This window comes from Vanacampus margaritifer, chromosome 13 (assembly GCF_051991255.1).
Source record: "Vanacampus margaritifer isolate UIUO_Vmar chromosome 13, RoL_Vmar_1.0, whole genome shotgun sequence".
NCBI lineage: Eukaryota > Metazoa > Chordata > Actinopteri > Syngnathiformes > Syngnathidae > Vanacampus > Vanacampus margaritifer.
Window position 1 is genome coordinate 3,480,326 of NC_135444.1, and position 21,816 is coordinate 3,502,141.

The 21,816-nt window shown below is 37.7% G+C and overlaps 1 protein-coding gene across 1 annotated transcript in view; it reads right to left on the bottom strand.

Annotated features, from left to right (window-relative positions):
• The window catches only part of syde2 (synapse defective 1, Rho GTPase, homolog 2 (C. elegans)), a 61,872-nt gene that overhangs the window by 36,353 nt on the left and 3,703 nt on the right, over positions 1-21,816 (bottom strand). The window contains exons 2-3 of the mRNA XM_077584749.1: positions 14,597-14,877; positions 12,931-13,273 (exon numbers count right to left, since the gene is read on the bottom strand). Coding sequence (XP_077440875.1) covers positions 12,931-13,273; positions 14,597-14,877 — 624 coding nt within the window. The remainder of the gene's footprint in view (positions 1-12,930; positions 13,274-14,596; positions 14,878-21,816) is intronic.

Consider the following 21,816-nt stretch of genomic DNA (forward strand, 5'->3'; position numbering starts at 1 on the left):
TAGCTAGGAAAATAAAGCATTCTCAGATTTTAAGTGGAATTTGCCCTTTCATTAGTATCATGTTATTTCTGCAATGGTTAGTTTGAGGCAGTCAGAGACCCAAAAAACACATCATTTCCACATTCAGAGTGTTTTAACATGATTCCCTCGGTCATATACCTGCCTCCTTTCCACTTAGGAAGGAACACCTTGTAGAATGGGAGCCACAGTTCATATGGGATTAGGTCTGTATCACATGACTTGGCAAGTCCTTTGATGACTGCTTTTAGAACTAACCTCATTTGGATCACGCAATAAGGTACACTAGATGCTATATGAAGGCCTAAATGAGACTTGAGATCTATTTAGGCATTCAATTGTGTGTTTTACTGACGGACTGGGTGATTAGAAATTAGATAACTTGAGGATAAACCTCTGACACCAGAGTTCTTTCACGGAGAGAAAGATCGGCACACAGAGGAAAGATGAAAGATGGATAGTTTGACCAGCCAATCTTACTAGCTCTCTTTTCAAAGGGAACCTGGAGTTACTATATATTGGGTCATACAAGTGAGAGGGAGAAGGAAAAGGTGGAACAAGATGGGGAGCATAACAGGGTGTGACCAAAGAATGGGGGACAAAGACATCCCTTGTCCAGGCACTGAGCGTTACAGTAAGTATGTTGAACTAAAAGGCTGGCAAAGCTGCTGGTGAATGTACAAGTGAACAGTGCTGTTCACTCACATTCCTCAGCCAACCATGTTTAGCCTCATTCCCCCCTTTACTCAGTAGCCTTCCTTATGCAAGCTTCCAATAATAGACACAGAGGAGCTCTGAGAAGAAGGACATGGGTGGAAAACATAGTAGGTGCAATTTCACCAAATGACAACTAGGGAGGGGTCTTGCACACACAGGGCCCAGTCAAATCTGAAACTTGTTTTCCACTAGAAAAAAGCCTTACACGTCACTGCATATACAAATGATGGCATTATGTGCGAAAAACATTTTAAGAAAGCTAGCTCAAAACTCGCTTGGCAGTGCCAAGTAAGGCATCATCCAGCCACATTTAGAATAAAGCATTAAGTGATGAAAACATCTTATTAGCTTACTCACTTTAAAATTTGAAACTTTAAACACTTGTGTTGAATTCTTTTCTGACAGACGGGAGACTTAAAAAAAAGACAGGATAAGCACTGACGGAACTGGGGTTTGTCAGTCATTGTAGTCGTCACTAACCGGGTCAAGCACCAACGGACCTTTCAGTCCGTCACTGACGTTTTGTTGATGAACGGCGAATGACAAACGGAATGATCACCTTTGCCTGTCGGTTCTAAAATTGTGTTGACAAAATGATAAACGGAAGCTTGGTTAAAATAAAATGGCAGACTGACGATTTGCGGTTTAGTTTGATTTTAAAAAAAATGACCGACGGATGACGACTGAAGGGTGCCCAGGTCACTGACCAATGACGGACCAGCAAAATTTTGTAAATTGCCCACCTCTGCTTATTAAACCACCACCGCTAGCGAGCACTGTCGTTGTGCGGCCCTTTACTCTGACATCTTTGATCTAGTTCTCTGTGTGACGTGCAACAAAAAGAACAATGTAAGTTTAATTTCCTCTTGAAGGGTTATATTAGCATAATACATGAAAACTGAAAACATAAAATAAACTTTACATCAACAAATTTGGCACTCTGGAAAGTACAGACCTTCGCCAAAGCTGAACTTTAACAAAATTATTCATTATCCATGTAGCACTGCATTTGTGTTTATTTTGACTTTTTTGTTGATTAGCTCACAGCATTCTGGCCCATGGACCATGATGAGCTGCTCCATTTATACCTTAGTTTACTCAGACGGTGAAATAACAATATCCACACTTTCCTCCAGATCCTGATAAAAAAAAAAAAATGTTTTCAATAAGAAAAAAATACACTGCCTTGTGTACAAACAAAACAAAATTCTACTAATTTGTAAAGTGTAATTACTGTGTGTAATGTAGTATTTGTGTATTATGTAACATTTGTCATATTCAACAAACGGCTGAAAGTATATTGGCGACTGTGACTCTCCTTGCCCACATCAAGGGTATTACTTAATATTTATTTTCACTTTACTCCAGCAGCGGCATATTTGAATCTACTCATATATCACAGTTTGGTTCGCACCAGAGAGGAAGTGATGGCTCATACCACAAAAACTCGTAAGTTAGGGCACTAGTCACTAAAAGATATGGGTCCTGAATACATTGAAGAAATGTTGAAATGAATATAAATCCAATAGAGCGCTGAGTCAAGGTACCACTGTGCATTAATTTACATCACAAAAACGCACACGCACATAAGTTCTCTAGCTTTTGGCCATGTGGCAGCAGCCAAAAGAGTAACAAAATACTTCACGAGCTGAAGTTCGGGGGCGATACTTTGACACACTAACCTCCGAGGCTTGTTCCTGGGTCAAAGGCCAAAGTTCTGCACTCCTGTGTGTGACATCTGAACCCTTTAACTGTGTCTACCGCAACACCTTGCTCTGCGTAAATTACTGTATCATGCAGCTAGAATGCAAGTTCATATGCATACAAGAGGAAAGCGCGCATGCTCTGACCCTGGAGCTACATTGGGCACCCTGCCTCTAACACCTGCCAACACAGGCGAGGAATTTATGACGAGGGCCTTTCACAACACTGGCACCAGTCAGGTGCAGGAGAAGGGTGTGTGTGAAAGATGACATGATCAAGTGGGATATGGTTCATTTGTCACATTAGCTCTGGCTCAATCTGACTGTAAAATTGTATTCTCTGGCAATAACCTACTGTCACTGACAACGCCAAAACGTAAGGCCACTTGCGCTCATCGAGAACTGTGAGTGTTATGTCCACAATAAACGTGTGTGTTAAATGTGAAAACCAACAGCGCTGTTGTGTGCAGTGTACATAAACTGGTGAATGGCACACTTGTCCACTAGTTTCTTCACTTGGTGACCACGTGGTTCTGCTCTGTGCTACTTCCTATCCACTTGGCTCAAAACCATTAGAATGCCTTTCAGGGGCCGTAGGAGCACGGCTGCTTAATCACGATGGTTACAAACCCCCGCTAATATATCCAAGCATGCGGGCCTTCTCTCTAGCAACACATGGCCACTTGCCAAACCAGTCCTCATGTGGTTAAGCTCCATTGCAGCCATTTGTGTCCTGCCTGAACTCTAAGAAAAGAGTGGCTGCACTGGTCAAAGTAAAGGCAAGTCAGTAGTACAGTAAAGCCTCAATATTCGTCGGGAATAGGGGCCGAACCCTACTGCAAATACCTACCCAAAATGTTTTGAATGGCCAGTATGAATAGTTAAAACTACTATGATCCCAAAACACTTTAATATCATTTCAAACTCATCTCTTAACATTACTCATCCTGAAATATTTTACTAAGCCTAAGCTAATATACTTCCTTGACACCAATTACTACTTTCGTATTAGCCATGGATTTGGAGGAAACATGCTCCATCTTAGATCAGAGGGCATAAAAATACATCTGAAAATTTAAGTGTATTTCTCTGAATAAAAGTTAAGTATAGGTTCCACAGGTGTGTGTGTGTGGGGGGGGGGGTCTTTGTGAATAGAAAACAGGCAAATAGGCAGGAGTTCACTCAAATGTTTTGGGGGTTGAATTAATATAAAATAGATATGTAAGATTTTAGACCTTAATTTAAAGAAAAATATGATTCTACCATGGAATAAAAATCTCAAACTTAAATGGCTATGGGCAAGGCAAGCCAAAAGGATTTGTTTGCATTGTTTTCCGCCCCTGAATTTATATTATATGATTGTAGTGATAGACATGTTAGATATGTTTTTCTCAAGGCCGATACCGATAACTAGTAGTCAAGGCCCACTAAACATCCGACGTCCAATGGACGAGGACCGCATTTCTACGTCCACTGACCGCCAAAATACATTGACATATGGGCGTCTAACTATGGCCTAATATGGACGTTGATATGACGTTCCATGCTTACCATTGCACATACAAAAACATGTAGCTACGTTAACATTTTTTTTTTTACTTTTTTTTTTTTTTTACTGTGTATGCCTATGTATATTTTTTCTTGTGTTTTTATTTGTTTAGTTTTTTATTATTATTAAAAAACCTATATACAAATAATTTTCTGGACTCGCGAAAGTTCTAATAACCAGATTGATATTGGAATCCATGGGAGTTCTCATAAATACCATAAGAATTCATTTTGCAGAGTTAAAAAGTTTCGGCTATGACGGTATGTGGTCAAAAATTCACTCCACCTGCGTAGCTCCACCTCCATGTCGTCAGAGGACGCAAGCTTAATTTCTAATCAATCTGCTCATGGTAAATCACATTTAAGATGCTGCTTTTTTTTTACTAAGATATTTTCTGATAGCCACATGTATACTTTTCGTTACGAAGCTGCAGTGATCTGTCACTACCACTTTTGTATGCATATGATTATAAACATTGTTCATTGTTGTTTGGATAAACACATGCATATGAGAATTGTGCAGTACACCCCCCTGTGTAACTCACATTCAAGCGTTGCAAAGCAGGAGGACACTGTTATTTTATTTATTTATTTTTGCTTGCTTTGTTTTCTCTTTTTTTCTTAAAGGTCTCATATTATTCAACTTTTCAACGAAACCCATAAAATAGTTCTCAAATGTCTGTGACATGCATTCGTCAAAATTGACTTTGGATCTAATATTTTTGCTGTCCCTAAATCAGCCAAAACAAACTGGGTGAGGACACAATATTTTGATTACTATATTGAGAATTTTCATGCAATGATTTCACAACACCATTATTTTTGTCATTTTAGATCATTAAGTAGCCTATATACAATTGGTTTAAACTAGATCTATATAAGGCGCCAAAAGGACATCCACACGACCTATTTTAAACCTGATTTCAACTTTGCACAGACGTCTTATAGATGTCGCTAAACTACGTTGAAATGACGTTGAAGAAATTACGTAATTTGATATTGCAATCTGCATCCAAATGTGACGTATTTTCTACGTATGCCCATTACGTAGAAACAACGTTATTTCTAAGGTGGCTTGCTCAGTGGAGGAGATCAATAACCAATATTTCAAGCCGATATTCATTTGCAGTCAAAGAGAAAATATTAGCGTCAACATTTAAAAAATTACTTTTTCCTTTAATTTTAAACATATAAAGAATTGAAAGCTTTGAAAAATCTAACAAAAAATGCAGGGAACTTCTAGGTTCATCAGCTTGTGTTAAACTAAATTAAAAACTAAGCAAGTAGTTCCCTAAAGTTTTCTACTGTGAATAAGGTTTTTGAGATAATTTCTTAATTTTATTTTATTCTTTTTTTTTTTTAAATAAAAAATGTAGGGAGTACCCAGTGTCAGCATAATTTTTCTTTTTTATAAAGGTGAAATTTAAATAAATCCATAAATGAAAAGTTGCATGCGAATGTAGCTAATTTAGTTTTTTTGTCTGGGTTTGTAAAAGGTTAGAAAAGATCTTACCAGACATAAAAATTCTGGTGAAAACACACAATTTTGCTACGTTCACAAACATTCACCGCTCAGTGAGATACCATCTTTATCGGCCTTCAGATTTGTAAAAAGGCTGTCATTGTGACAAATATCGGTCTATCCCTATATGATTGTTTCGAAATGGTTCCTAAATACTACAGTTGAGAGGTACAGCGTAAATTTAACGTATGTACAGCATATAAGAAATACTGTATGACTGGATGTGTGATTTGAAAGGTTTCGCTGTGGTACACAACTACACAATACTATCACTTTATCATTAATAACAATCATGGAGGGGCCCATCATGGTTTTCCTATTTTGCAACATATAATGTTGTCAGAAATTGTTTACTCATTCACCTGGAAATTAAAGTATATACAGTATGTAACCATTATTTCTCATTTGTTTTTGTGTTTTGAATTGCTATTCCAAGTTCATACTTAACACCCAATAATTATCCATCCATCCATTATCTGAAACGCATATTCTCGCTTAAAAAACACACACACTTTTCTTTTTTTCTCCCTTTCTATCTTTCTTATTTTAATTTTTTTATTTTTTATTTTTTTACAATGCAATAGAATAAATGTTGTTTGCAGCAGGGGTAATGATAACAGAGAATTATGTCTACATACAGTATGTAATTTTAGTGAGGGTTTTATTTGAGCTTACTAGAGAACTGAATGTTTTTCTTCGAGTTGCTGTGATTCAAAGAAAACTATGAGACCGCTCTGTGACCTTAAGTTCGCATCTAACACCAGACTATGGAATCTACTCTGGATTTAGAGTGTTGTTCTCACAATGTTGCTCTACTGTCTTGTTGACTCCCTCGCAGTCAAACTATGCAGTTGTCCGCCAAGATAAGAGTCTTGATTTTAACTCAGAGACTCGAGCTCGGGTGTAACTTTAGCAGCACGGGTTCAATCTTGAACGCAGCAGACAGCAAGAGCAAAACAACCCCCTGAAAAAAAACTCTGATCCCATTCTGAGCTGTGGCCAAGTCAGATTCCACAACCTGCCAGCAAAAAGAAGATGAGAGTGGGAATGCCCCATTCTCACCACCCCCGGAGTCTATCAATCATTATTCTTCATATAAACAGAGCTTTCAAATGGACAAAAAGTCACTCAATGGGCAGAACACAAGGAGTCTGGAGTGCATCCGGTGAGGAGTTAAAGAAGCAGCCAACTGAACAGAGGAAAACTATAGTCAGAGAGTCATCTACATCTGCACTGCTTCATTAATTCATCATGCCACTTATTTGTGCTCAATCAACGGAAGCCCTGTCCAATCCTTGCCCCTGTAAATAAAGCAAAGTCGGTACACGCTGATAATTATGAAGAATCAAAAGCAGAATACACAGAAAAAGATGGGCTCAAATGAGTGCAGGGCGACACTGTGTCTGCACTCACATTTCCATTAAAAGACATTGCCTGCATCTAGATCAAAGGTTGTTAGTCAAAGAGACTTTTGGTGAATTTACAAAGTTATGGTGAGGAAACTCACAACAAATGCTTCTTTACTGTGATTAGTACAATTGCATGTAAAGTGGGACAAAAAAGTATTTAGTTAGCCGCCGATTGTGCAAGCTCTCCCACTTAAAATGACGACAAAGATGAGTTGTGTAGTTTTCATCATTGGTACACTTTAAGAGTGCAAGACAGAATGTGAAAAAAATCCTGGAAATCACATTGTAGGATTTTTAAATTATTTATTTGTAAATGATGGTGGAAAGTATGTATTTGATAACTTACAAACAAGCAAGGGCTGAATTGGGGGTACTTTTTGCCCCACTGTACAAAATGTTTACTACTTACTACTACTAAATACTTACCTGTGGTTGTTATTCTTTATTTAAGGAAGTTGACTGGGATTTACAAAACCTCAGCATGAGCAAGGTTTAAGGAAGCTTTTTGTAATAATTAAATATACATTAGTCTTTTAATAAACAGACAAGGATTCAACAGACTATTTCAAAACTAATCAGATGTGGAAAAACATACCTGACAGATCAATAACCCACCAATCACTCTAAATGCCTTACAAAAGGTTGTGGAGTAGAAAAGATAATTCAGCTTTATTTTGCAACAACAAATGACAGTAGACTGTTCCTTGGCAGGCCCTCTGAGCCAAAGCCCTCTTTATCTGATTAATCACTGGAAACTGTTCTGCCAGTGTAACACAATGCTTTGTTATGTAAAGTTTCTCTCTTGGTCCAATGCTGCATCCTACCCAGGCTTGGTGAAAATTGGCAATGTTTTTTTCAATGCATAATCACATAATCAACAACCCACGAAGATAGAGGTGTGGGGGAAGGGGGTAGCTACCACAACAAACTAGCACAGAGATATATTTTGTTTAAAAAACACATAATAAAGTGATATTTTGAAACATTTTACCCCCCAAACCCATCCACCCACCCCCCAAAAAATTATTTTGGACAGCAATTGTGTTTTGATGATAGATGAAGAAAACGTCTGTTGATGCACTGTACATGTTAAGCATAGGCATGTGTGAGGATGCTATAACCACAACATAAACGGCCATTGTATCCGATATCCGAATAAAGTGAGTTATGAACGTCCCCACAGAATGAATTAAACTCTCTAGTCAAGGTACCACTGTACTTGGGATGGCAAAGAAAATAGCAAAAATGGTTGAACTCCGTACATCATAGATTTCAAATGCAGCTTGGTCAAAGATGACATGTTTTGACATGTGAGAAAGGTTTTTAATTTTTAAGTTATCACTTCACATGCCAAAGGAAATAATGTATCTGAATTTTTTTTTATTTGACTTTAAATGGCATCATCCATAAATCATGTTTTAGCAGTAAGTTCCTTCTTTATGTTGATTATGGACTGCATATATTTATGGTCAAAATACAAAGCTAAATTAATCACTTTGTGCTTTTTGGGGGATGTTTTTATAATTGAAAATTCTTCTTTGTAAAATCAAATAAATACTAAAGGGCAACGTATTGTAAAACAATCAAATGTTCTGCCTGAAATTCATAGTCTTTGTTGTTGGATGTGTGAAGGGACCAAATAAGAAGTTTGTTTATTCAGGCGTCCAGGAGGCATCCAAAACAGATGCCCGAGCCACCTCAGCTGGCTCCTCTCAACGTGGAGGAGCAGCGGCTTTACTCTGAGCCCCTCCCGGATGACCGAGCTTCTCACCCTATTTCTAAGGGAGAGCCCGGACACCCTGCGGAGGAAATTTGACCGCTTGTATCCGGGATCTTGTTCTTTCAGTCACCATCCACAGGTCGTGACCATAGGTGAGGGTAGGAACGTAGATCAAACGGTAAATCAAAAGCTTCACCGAAAGGTGAATATATTATATTCTTTATATATATATATATATATATATATATATATATATATTATATTATTATATTCGAGCCGAAAGGCTCAGCTCCTTCACCACAACAGACCCATACAGAGTCCGGATCACAGATTATTCACATTAATTTTGACAGCAGATGATCTTTTATCTTGGTTACGTTAAAGGTAGCACAGGTTGTGTTTGAGCATTAAACATAACTACATGCATTAAAGTAAAGCGTCTAATAAATGTTTGCATATGAGATTCCTAATATTTGTTCATGTCAAAATATTGGGGTCATTTTTTTTCCCATTTTAAATTATGCAAATAAGGTTGAAGATGTGTGCATTGGATGAAAACATGTTGAAGATGTCCTCATAACTTTAAATGTAGAAATAATTAACACGTTAACAGGTGCTCTTTAAATTTGGAGGGCAACAAATGTTGATAACAAGCTTTTTTAATTAAGTGATTAATCAAGATTAATCAAAATTCTAAAATGTGATTAATCTGATTAAATAAATAATCATATGACAGCTCAACTTTCTACACACTTCAGTGAACAGTTTTGCAGCCAAGTATTTTAACAAAAATTACTCACTACACTAATTACACACACACTAAGCTCATTTGTTATTGTGGGAATGCTGAAGTATTCCCACATATGTTATTGTGATTTTTATTCTCCACACTTTTTATTTTGCCGTGGCACAACTCCCACATAACACTTCCGTTTTACATCGCTCAAATTTCAACTTGCTTTAAAAATTCACGATTCTCGGGGTATATATCGTCTGATTCCACATTACTTACAATATTCACACAATTTAACGTTAAATATCAACTTTTCTGCATTCATTTTCAATGGGACTGACATTGAACTTTTCTAAGTGGTGCAGTTGGTAAAGAGCATTGTCCCGTAACCAGGTAGCAGGTTCGATCCCACCTCTGACTGTACATTGCAAATAAATCAATGGCCGTTTTAAGTTTTACTTTTACGTGTATACCAAATGACTATCATATCAGGAAATTGATAATAATTTTGATGAAATAATTAAATGCATGTTAGTTTTCAGCATCAGATGACACATTTCAAAACAAATGCCATGAATTTGAAAAAGTCAAGTTAGATCAGTGATTCGAGCAATTGCCACTCACCACGGAGAACCTGGGTTCAAACCCTGCTTGGAACATATTTTAGTACACTCGATGGCTCAATACCAACTGACTATCATATCAGGAATTGGATTAAAATTTCTCTGAAACGATTAAATGCATTTTGGCTTTCAGCGTCAGATGACAATTTTCCAAAATAAATACGCCATTAGCCATGAATTTGAACAAGTCAATATAGCTCAGTGCTTAGAGCATTTGCCTCCCATCACGGAGAACCTGGGTTCAAACCCTTTTTGGACCACATTTTAGTACATTCAATTTTTTGATAACTGACGATCATATCAGGAAATGGATTCTAATTTCTCTGAAATGATTAAATCCCACCTTAGACAGATTGCAGTTAAAGTTTTCTTTTTGTTCATTTGTCATTTAACTACAATTAAAAATTTGTAATTTTTACAGAAATTATCTTTCAATTTACTTCATAAGCACATGCATTCAAATCTTAGCATTCAACTAATAGCATTCAGTTTTTCAGCATTCCCACGCAATTTCTGCAGAAATGTCTAGTTCTTACGGTAAAACTGTTCCTAGGAGAAGTAAATATTAAGTATTAGATTTCCTCAACATACCCAAACTACTCACCCAGCCTTGTGCTCCTTCAGCAAGTAAAGGACTGTTTGCGTGCCATAGAAAAGTGTTAATTATAGGCTCCGTTCAACATGTGCCAATTGGTCCAAACTACCATGTTGCCACATCAGGGCGAAAAACAAGTCGGAAGTTAGGAAAGACCACAAAGAAGCTGAGATTATTAAGACACAAAGAGGTGTGTGCTGGCTGTCATTTTGTAGACCAGAGTTGTTAACAATTTCCTTGCACAAAATTGAATTCATTTTTATATTGTCAACAGCACATTACTTTAAAAAGGGCTGCAATCCTTTCTTATATTGTGTATATAATTACTTACTCTTGTATAATACAATTTAGACAATCTTAACAAATGTCCTCCTGTGGTAAATGACAAGGTATCTTAAAATGTTTGCAATGGATCACATGCATTCAATGACTTTTTTCAATATATTTTATTATCTATGTTTTACTTTTTTTTTTCTATTATTCTTCATACAGTATCTAACAAATACTTCAAGTTCTACTTTATTCTACTATTCTATTCAATACCTAATTCAAGTTAGCACTTCAAAAATGAGCTAAATGATACTGTAAATAAGAAAAACATAATATGTATACATTTTTACATAACACAGTATACAAAAACAAACAAGTTTCTTTGAGAGGTGCATTGTAGCGTTGAAAATGTTAATGTTAAAGCTTTTGCTACATCATGCATGCTCCACTAATGCCCAGAGGAGTACAGAGAGCCCTGACTTTTTAACAAAGACTGCGCCTATCAGTTTGTATCTTTCCTTCCGGTGTAAAGTGTTCGCCCCGAACACGGCAGTTTCTTGAGGGGGGAGGGGGTCGTGGCGCCGAGCTTTACACAGAGGCTGCAGTTAGACCAGAGGTAAAAAAGTGACCAAGTCCACAATGCTCCTTTAAAGGGGACATCAACGCAAAGATTTTCATTCACATTCTGATTAATGTTGCATTTGTGGAATATGATTTAAGTAGCAAAATCCTACCAATTTTATCCATCTCAGGGGGCAGCCATTTTGCTTCAGAAAACCGATGAGTCGTGATTCGTCATTACATTAGCAACTGTGATGTCATTTTCAATTTTCAAATTTCGCCAAAGTGGCCGCCTCCTGACATGGATTAAAAACAGGTGGATTTGTTCTTTAACTCATACAGTATACCACAACAAATAATATTAAACAGAATACCGTGTTTAGACTAGTGGGGGTGCAACATATTTAATGGTAAGAACATTTCTGGGTTGACTTCCACTTCTTTTGAGCTCCGGACGCCATGTGACTATTGCTGAATACACCACCACATTGGCAGGTTAGTAGTGGTGACACACAAAAGACAAACAATGGAGAGCAACGATAAAACTAGCGTTTATCCGTCAACATTCTGTCTAAGTGAATTCAAATTCATATCTCACTTTGATGAAAAGGGCATAATGAGATGGGCAAGATGGACAGGTTGAGGATGAGATCCCTATGAAGCGGCACAAGTGTTGACGGCAGATGGAGAGAATAATCCAGATCTGCAATGAATTTCCCTATCACTACAATCAAACAAAGGCTGGGAAGGTTACAAATTTGTACAATCCGTATTTGTTATTCCCCTTTATTTGTGGTCAATATGCAATCTAAGATAGCAACTTCAGGCAAGTCACTTTAGTCATTATGTTAACATCTGCTGATTTGCCTGCCACTGTTGTTTGTGGCCTATTTTTGTTTTTGTTTATACTGCTACTGTTCATCAGTTATTAAGTTAGTTGGTTTTTTTTATGAGGTAAATGAAAAAAAACTATTTCCCCAAAATGTTGCATGTGGTAGGAAGCATCTGCTAGTTATCATCTGTTGTCATCCAGATCATGTCTTTGCTATCATTTAATAATAACTACACAATCAAGCCACATCTACATGACTAACTAATTGACTCACCTGAAATGAAGTGATCACTATTGACAATTCGGAGCTTACGTCACAAGTCAAAATGGCGGTCTTACTCCGCTAATTGAAAAGCATTGAATTTTGGATCCTTTTAATTTAATTTGTGAGGATGATTTTGTTTTCAAAATGTGATGACATGTCGTTTGGCTACTATAACAATCTGCCTGGTTTGTATGCTAGTTACAGGCAAAAGCAATACAATCCGCCATTTGTTCTCACCGTACAAAGCACTTGCATTGCATTGGGGAAATATCAGAAATGTCCGGATGTTTTTTTTACTTAAAAGTCAGCCATTATTTCCACACAGTCAGATAGTTCTATTCTTTGATCAACAAGATTTTCAACACTAACTGTAGAACTGTATCAACATAAGATGTGTTTCTTTTCTTGACTTACCTATAGATTTGCTGGTGGAGGGCCCTCCCTCCTCCTGAGCAAGCATCTGTCTGTGTAGATGTTGTGCCTCTGTCGAAAGTACTGCAATTCCTTGACTGCCATCTCCCGAACTGCTTTCCCCGAGTGACTCTGGCACACCGGTGTCCAGGGTCCTCCCATTGTAACCTCTACTGGGCCTCCTCTGAGGCTCAACTCGAGGGGAGTCAAGCAGCCGGACGGAGGGTCTGTTGGACACCTCAAGCTCGTCATCCTCAGGAATTGGATTGTACCAGATCTCGCCTTCGTCATCAGCATCATTCTCTTCGGCTTGGTCCACACTCCTGGGGTGGGGTGACACCCTCGCCTAAAAACAGACAGAGGCCGAAGAGAAAAAACAACAACTTAAATACTGATCTAAAAACATACACAAATATTATACACAACTATTGCGGAAATTAGTATTCACCTAACCTCATGTTACTTGTAAAAGTGGAAACAAACTAACTTGGTTAATGCATGGCTCAGTGGTAGAGTGGTCGTCTCCCCACCGTTAGTTTGTTGGTTCACTTCATGGGTGAAATGGCCAAGTGTCGCAATACTTTTAATAGATATATTATCCATCCATCCATCCATCTATTATCTTCTTATCCTCACAAGGGTCACGGGATAGAGATATTAATATCTCTATCCCGCGACCCATATCATCCTTGAAAAAAAGCATTTCGGTCTAATATTAATAGATACTAGACCGAAATGCTTTTTTTCAAGGCGGATAACGATACCGATTATTAGTAGTCAATGAGGCCGATAACCAATATCGTGAATTTTCAGGGGGAAAAATAATGCTGTCAAAATGTTAAAAAATATCAATTCCAACTTTTAACTTTGTTGAAATGTCTTAACGTGTGTTTATTGAATTGCAAAATTTTCATTTTAGACAATAGACATATTTGTTTTAAATTCTAACAAAAAGTTCAGAAAGCTTCTAATGTCATCATATGTCCTAAAAAGGTTAAATGAAAATTTAAATAACCATATCTCCCTATGTTTTTTTTTTGTTTTTACAGTAAGTAAATTTTTCCGAAATGTTAAACTTTGACATATCTTTCTTTTAATTTCATACAAAAACAGAAATTGCTGTGAGTACCGAGGGTCAGCAGCATCTCTTTTAAAGTTAATTGAAAGTTTCAATAAATAGTTCCCTGAGGTTAACGCAGTTTTAAATAGCTCTTTTATCGTCCATTAGATTTTTTAAAAAGGTCGATACCGATATTCTTAAAAATACCAAATATTGGCACTGATAATCAGCCCGGCCAATAATCCGTCTATCCCTACTTTTTAAAATAGTTCAGTTATTTTATTTTGGGCTGGAGAGTGATTTATAAAAATGATAAATGGCCATTACAAGACCAGATGAAACATAAAAAAAATGATTTAACCTGCCTTGTATTTATTCCTTAATTACAAAAAAGAAAAATAACAACAAAAAAGAAAAGTTCTCGTCTTCTTGTCTGTTGTTGAGAAAATGTGAGATTTAGTTCTTCCTAGTTTAAGCTTAGAGCAGATATACTGTATGAGTAAGATCAAGCTTATTATCTTTAACCACCAAAGCAAATCAGGAATTTCTTGAATGTGAAACTATCCAGCTAAAAGCTGTTCTCCATTAGAGCAAGACTGTGAGATTGACCTTGGGTAAATGCAGATGGGCTGGCCGTGAAGATGGTGCCCCTGAACTTCTCATTTCCTCTGGAGGAGGACTTGGTGATAGCTGTGCGTAGCCCAGGCAAGCCTCTTCCTCAGCTCCCAGCTTTTCTTGCAGCTCATCCTTATTGCAATGGTTCTTTCCAAGGGTGCTCTGCTGCAGCCAGTTGCGCTTCTTGGCGACTGTGATTGTGTGGAGGTGTGGTCGCCACGCTGAAAGCTCATTGGCCCTGGCAGCCTCTTGCGTTGGGACATTCTCAGTGAGAGCTAAGTGTGCAATAGAAGGAGGAGGTTAGAGAATATGATGCTTAACATCACATGCAGGAGACATTTAATACAAATGAATTAGGATGATCATCTTTTTTCTACACCGCTTGTCCCCTAAAGGAAACAACCATTAACACTCACATTCAGATGGTGTGCTAACCACCACATCACCGTGCTGATTATTAACCGATTGATTAATTTCAATTTAAATGTAATATTCAATCCTAACCCAGATTGAATTAAATTAATTCATGCCCAATCATTTTAAAGCAAACATCTGTATCATGAAACCAAATGAGTGGTCACGGTAAATAAATGATTACATTAGTGTTAATTTCATTAATGAAAATTAAACAAAAATATTTTCGTCAACACACATTTTTCACCAGATGAAAAACGAAACTAGACTAAAAACCCTCATTAATAAACAATCACTGGGATAAAATGTATGCATTTCCGTAAAAACGGTACTAAAATCTATGAACATTTTAGTTCATGAACAAAGATTAGATGAACATTATGTGCTTCTGCTAATATGTAACTGTGACACTGTCATGTGACACACCCAATTTCAAATCTGCAACTAGCGAGTGCAACATGCACCAACACATGGGACAGACAGGAGGTCGTCTGGAAGGTTAAAGGAAAGGTTAAAGGTTAAAAAAGGTGAAAGGTTTGAAAAAAAAAGCAAATTATTGTTATTAATCGCATTAATTGCATTAATCAAGTAAATTATTGTTATAGCATTAATCCAACGGCTATATCGTTCCAACAATAATGTTATGCCGACCGCTAACTAATGCTGGCTAACTTAGTAGCATGTAGCATGGAGCCATAGTAGCCACTGTAATTGTGTGTGAAGTTGTTTTTCATCAAAAAGATGATAGGAAAATTGTATGTGAAATCGTTATGCTCAACATTATCTACTGACAAAAAAATATACAGGGATAAAATGATTGTCCTGACTGAAACTAGACTAAAACGTTGACAATTTTTGTTGACTAAAACTAGACAAATAAAGTTATGTTTTCTTCTGTTTTCTAAAATGCTAGATTTGTAGTCGACTAAAAGTTAATTTAATAAAAACGGGATAAGGTTGACTATGATAAAAACTAACAAGCGTGATTGAAAATGGACTCAAACTGAGACAAAATTTTAAAATGTCTGATAAAATTAACACTATAGATTACATGAATGAATGAATAAATAAGCGTAAAGAGATTCCATATGTACCTTGATACATCGGTGGGATACGAGCCAAGGACAATTTTAAAGTGGAAGGATTTGAGAGGGTATATGATGCAATATGAGTTTCTTCTATACGTACCTCAATATATTTTAAAGTGGAACAATTTTATTCAGTTTGACTCGATGTACTCACGTTTTCAATAAATAATGAGTATCCAATGCACACCCTGAATGGATATACATCTCACATCTGCTTTCATTTACAGTATTTCTCAAGCTCAAGAAGCCACATCTTGTTTGGGCTTGTTGGTAATTTGCTCACATTTTTATATGACTAGTTTTAGTAATATTGTTTTCCTCACCACACTATTAATCAAACTGTCGAAAAGATCTTCAGCTATTTTCTCCTCCGTTTTAGCTCTCAGACATGCTTTGACGAGATGCTTCTTTTTTCCTCTGGGTTGTATTTGCATCGACAGCAAATTATAGACTAGATCTTAAATGTTAAAATGCTTCGCTTTTTGTGATGAAAACATTATTGAGTGAAAGGAAGACTTTATTTCGGCAAGCCAACTCTTTTAAACAGCCTTCCTATGACCTTAAAAAAAAAAAAAAAAACGACTGTGGGAGATTAAACTTAGTTTCAGGAACTTTTGGAATGACAAACTGCGGATTATTTTCCTGAAAGAAACTGATATTGCATTCTTTCTGTATACAACATAAACTGAACTAAATATGTAGACATCGATTGGCTGAACGTGATGTCAGGCAAATTTGACAAACTGATATTTGTTGTTCTCTTTCCTGTCTCGAGTTTCCTTTACAACACAGATCTTGGACTGACTTATACAGCTCAATTTCATTCTGAAATCCATTTGACATCAATTCAGCATTCTTGCTGGTGTAAGGCGCAAAGTGAGGTACTTTCTAGAACTTGTGTGGTTGGAAAACATCTGTGACTTCAAGCACAGAAATGCTGAAATGTCTGTTTTCAACATTACACAAGAAATTAGTTCACTACTGTCAGCAAACATCTTTCCACCTCAGTAATATGAGAGGGGTAATAAACAGTACTGTGGAATTTTTGCTTCTGTCAGGGTGACAATTTTCTACTGTCTTCTTAAATAAACTGGACACATTCAAGTGCGTATGGTACATATATTATCGATAAAAGAGAACAGATTCTTTATTGAAAGTGAATTAAGCCTCTCAGACATGATTGCTTTCTTATAGGATTTCCCATAGGAAATAATTTCAATTAGTTTAATCCGTCCCCAATATAATATATTCCAATTTTAATTTCTATTTATGTAAAAACATTACCCCGCCTACTGCCCGAAACCAACTGGGATAGGCTCCAGCACCCCCGCGACTCTTGTGAGAAATAAGCAGTTCAGAAAATGGATGGATGGATGTAAAAACATGTACACACTGTATTTAAACAATAAAAAATACCTTATCTTTTTTGTTGTGGTGTGATAGCATCATTGGATGAAAAATGCACTCGCAAATGTTCGGAGCCTGTTGCAAATTCAACTTTATTGCTATGTTTGCATACTTTAGTTCAGTGTTGAGTTTGTGTACAGTATTTTACATTGGGCATATTGTTAGACTACTAAGGGGTCCTTGCGTGCGCTGTTTAACATCAGGCATTGTTGAACAGCTAAGGAAGGTCCTCACGCTGGTATTTATGGAAGTAGTCATGGTAATTACAACGGTGTGATTATCTCCTTCCTTAAATCCACTGTGGTTCTTTGCGGCCACTGGTACTGTTGTCTTTCTTTGGGCGCATGGCGAAGGAAATTGTTATGGAAAAATCTAAATTCAAATGTACGGACCACCTCTGGGAGGGTTAATGCTCTGGCTCGAAATAAGAAGCGCTGTCAAGGCACTATCTGTGACCCATGTGCGATTTGAGAAAATCTGAGGTGCGCATCCGCAGCAGGTCAGCCATCTTGAATAGCTAACCAACACCAACCACACAAGGACAAAACTTACAATCGGCGGTAGGCATTCGTAAAATTCTAGAAACAATATACAACACTTTGATACCATGCTCCCGATAGTACAGAAATTACTTATGTGTTTTGTCCTACTGTAGTGTGGTTGCCGTAGGTTAGCGCCTCAGATGTGCAGGGGTCACAGATAGCGCCTTGACAAGCGCCTCGTCTCGACTACCGTAACGTATGCATTCGGCATCGTTCGGCTTGACTCGTCTACCTGTTCAAGGTACGTTTGGCTTTGCTTGGGTGTTCGGAATCCGAGAATCAGGTCGATCTCAGAGGCATTTTTTTAGTCCAATTTGTACGAGTTCTGAAACGTTTGAACTCTGAGGTTTCACTGTATTTTACACTCCACTTGCTAATTGCATTTCTATGATTTTAAGTACCACCACCAGGGACACTTGTTTGCTCACCAAGATTATGTTAAAAAAAATATATATATTCTGCTATTCACCAAACGTTGTGGCTAAGTGCCAGATGGCAAAGTTACAAACACCCAAAAAATTATGAAGATACTACTAAAAGTGTGGCTCTAATAATTTCTTCTACTTGGCTATTTTCATACTTGACTAAGTGAAGTTAAAAAATAATAATAATGCACAAGGTGGATGGATATCTATGATTGTGTGCAGTTAAGGGCTAATCAAAATGAGGATAATAAAGACTACTAATATCCAAGCTGCTATGCTGGTCATCCCTTACGACAAGAGCACCAGACATCGCCTCTGTGTGGAGTTGTTGTCAGCATGCCAGCTTGCCATCTTCTTTTAGGGGTCTTTCATAACTGGAAGGTAAAGCGTGTGCTGACACGAAGAGCATTCCAGACAACAGCTCCGGGTTTACAGCCTTAACGCTGTCTTCACTGCCACACTCCTTAGTGGGCCTAACTTATTTCCAAAGCAACAGGCCATTACAGTTTTATCTTTGTTATTGTTTAGCGTACCCCTATCGCACACAAAGTGAACTGGGATAGGCTCCCTGCAAACCTAAACAGAATAAGTAGCAAAAAAAATGCATGCCAGGATGACCTATTGACAGATGTATGGAGCTTGTGATTTAGAAAGCTATGCTCAGCCTCATACATATTTTTGGCTTGCATTTTCTTAGTTGTTTTAGGTTTCAGGGTTCTTATTTATAAAATACCGACTGGTGACCTACCAGACAATGTAGATCAAAATAGTTCAAATACATTTGCATAACAGAGCTACACAACCTGCTTCCCTGTGGCACGGTGCTGTGTAGAGGATGCGGTGAGCCAACATAAATCTCACACCCCTTTAAGGTAACAGATGGCCAGAGCACAATAATATAAGGTTTGCATGTCTGTGTGGGAGGAAGAGAGAAGAGGTGGCGCTGAGATGAGAAGTGTTACGGTTTGGCAATAGAGATAAAAACGGATGTACTATTAAAAAACTGTTGTACTGCCACTAAACCTCTCTCCAATTATATTCTCAATCTAAATCGACTAGGGACGGAGACACTTCCTCCTAGCGAACATCTGATCCACTTTTCTACCAGCTTTCCTTTTAGCTTGTCTCCACACAGGTCCTTCTTTTGATAAGAGCAAAACCTACACCAACAACTTTCTTGTCCATAAAGACAGCACTTTTTTTGTGTAGAGCGTTTGGGGCTCCCTTTTAAAAGAGGATCTTTTGCTGTTTGCTATACATTCCTGTTGATGCACATTCATATGGTAATGAGGATCCTCTGAGAAGTTTTTTCTCTTTTTACATCACTAAAGGCCGGAGATTGTCCGCGGTTGCGTCACACGTCAACACAAGCAACCCACTGAGGTGTCTTGGCAGCGTGGCCGAATGCATATACAACTTCCTCTTAAGTGCATTTGTTTTGAGACCCACATACCGAAAAAAATATGTTCTACTAAACAAGGTTCCCTGACTACATATTTACTAGAAAAAATAGCACAGATTTATTCTATGACACGACTGATTTAGTTTATTAAGAGCGAGCACTAGAAAAAAAACCTCATGCCACAGGTTTGCCCTGTATCACTCGACTGTATGTTCTGTAAGTTCAATCAAACACATCAAATCAACAACAAGCTTTTAAACAGCCAGCATTAGTTGAGTAGTTTGTAAGGAAAAAACTAGGAGTGGGAATCTTTAACTGTCACATGATTCAATTCAGAATAGATTTTCGAATCACAACGATTTTTGATGCAAAATGATTCGATTGACAATGATTTCTGCTCCAATTTATAGATGTACAAAGAATCGTCATGATCTTCTCCAGTCTGACTCGCTAATGCTAATTAGCGAGTCAGACTGGCTACTCGCGGCACTTTTATCACTCAAAAGAACGGCTATTCATACAAAATGCTTCAGGAATGTTTACAGAGAAGCATCTTAACATTACTCAACGGCATGTGCTCTTCCTACGCTTAAAAAAAAACTTAATAACTTAACTTAATTGTGACTTTTTCCTTCTACTCTCTAATGTGGCTACAACTCAACAGTGTATCAAAACGCGTGGAACCACACTGCCCCTAAGTGGCCAAATCGTGTACAACAAGAACAGCACTCTCAATAAAGGCACACACAAACAAGGACAAGACAGTATAAAATAATTTAAATAAAATCGATTTTGGGACATTTAAAATCCATCCATCCATTTTCTTAATCGCTTAGTCCTCACAAGGGTCGCGGGGGTCGCTGGAGCCTAGCCAAGCTGGCTTCGGGCAGTAGGCGGGGTACACCCTGAACTGGTTGCCAGCCAAACATTTAAAATCGATTCTGAATTGTACTAAATGAGATTTGCGATTCTTATGAGAATCGATTTTTTGGGCACACCCCTCAAAAAAGTGTAGTTCAGTATATAATTCTGACATTAGTGGACAACCATCACAGAGGTTTATATTACACTGGCATTCTCATGTCATTGTTATTTTGCATCCCCTGAGCAAGCACACATTGTCCATTCATGGGGCGAAAGTGACGCCACGCAAACAAGTTAAACAGCAGGAATGGCATCCCAAAAATTCAATCCAATGTCTCCTTTAAATGCAAGTTACCATGGAGCTGCCCTTAGTTAATGACTGGGGAGGAAGGCAACATGACAGCCCAACCCCCTTACCTCAAACACAACCAGAGTTAGTGCACTGGCTCCTGTTCTGTTTTGGATTCCTCTGGCCACAGCTGTGGAAATGTTCAGGGAAATCAAGAGGAGGCAGACATTGGGTGAAATATATTTCAGAAAAAGAGTATGGTTCCCCAAACTTAGGGTCGGCGGTCCATATATGGCAACAAATAAATCAATACCTTTATCATTCATTTATATCATTGATTGATGTACAGTATAATTTATTGTGAAAATACGACATCTTCTTTTTTAGTAAGTTTTCAGGTATTTCAAATCTTGATTTTTTTCTTGTTTGGGAAACCCTCACAGTAAATTCCGTAGAGTAAATTTGACTCTATTTAGTGGGACCAAACAGAATCAGTTTTACAGTAATATTTACACTTGCAAGACAGTTTAAAAAAAATAATTGAAAACAAAACAAACTAATGATCTTCAGCTTGGAAGACTGCCACACTAAAACCTGAGCTAAGCGCCTCCTACTGTTTGCTTATATCCTAGAGGAGACCAAAAACATCATTTAGGGCCTTTTGGAGTTACGAAGATTCCAGCTGACACTAGCGATATACTAACACACACCCGGAGCTGCGTGGCTCAGGGAGTAGATCGGCTGTCTCCCAAGCTGAAGGTTGTGAGTTTGTTCCACAACCCT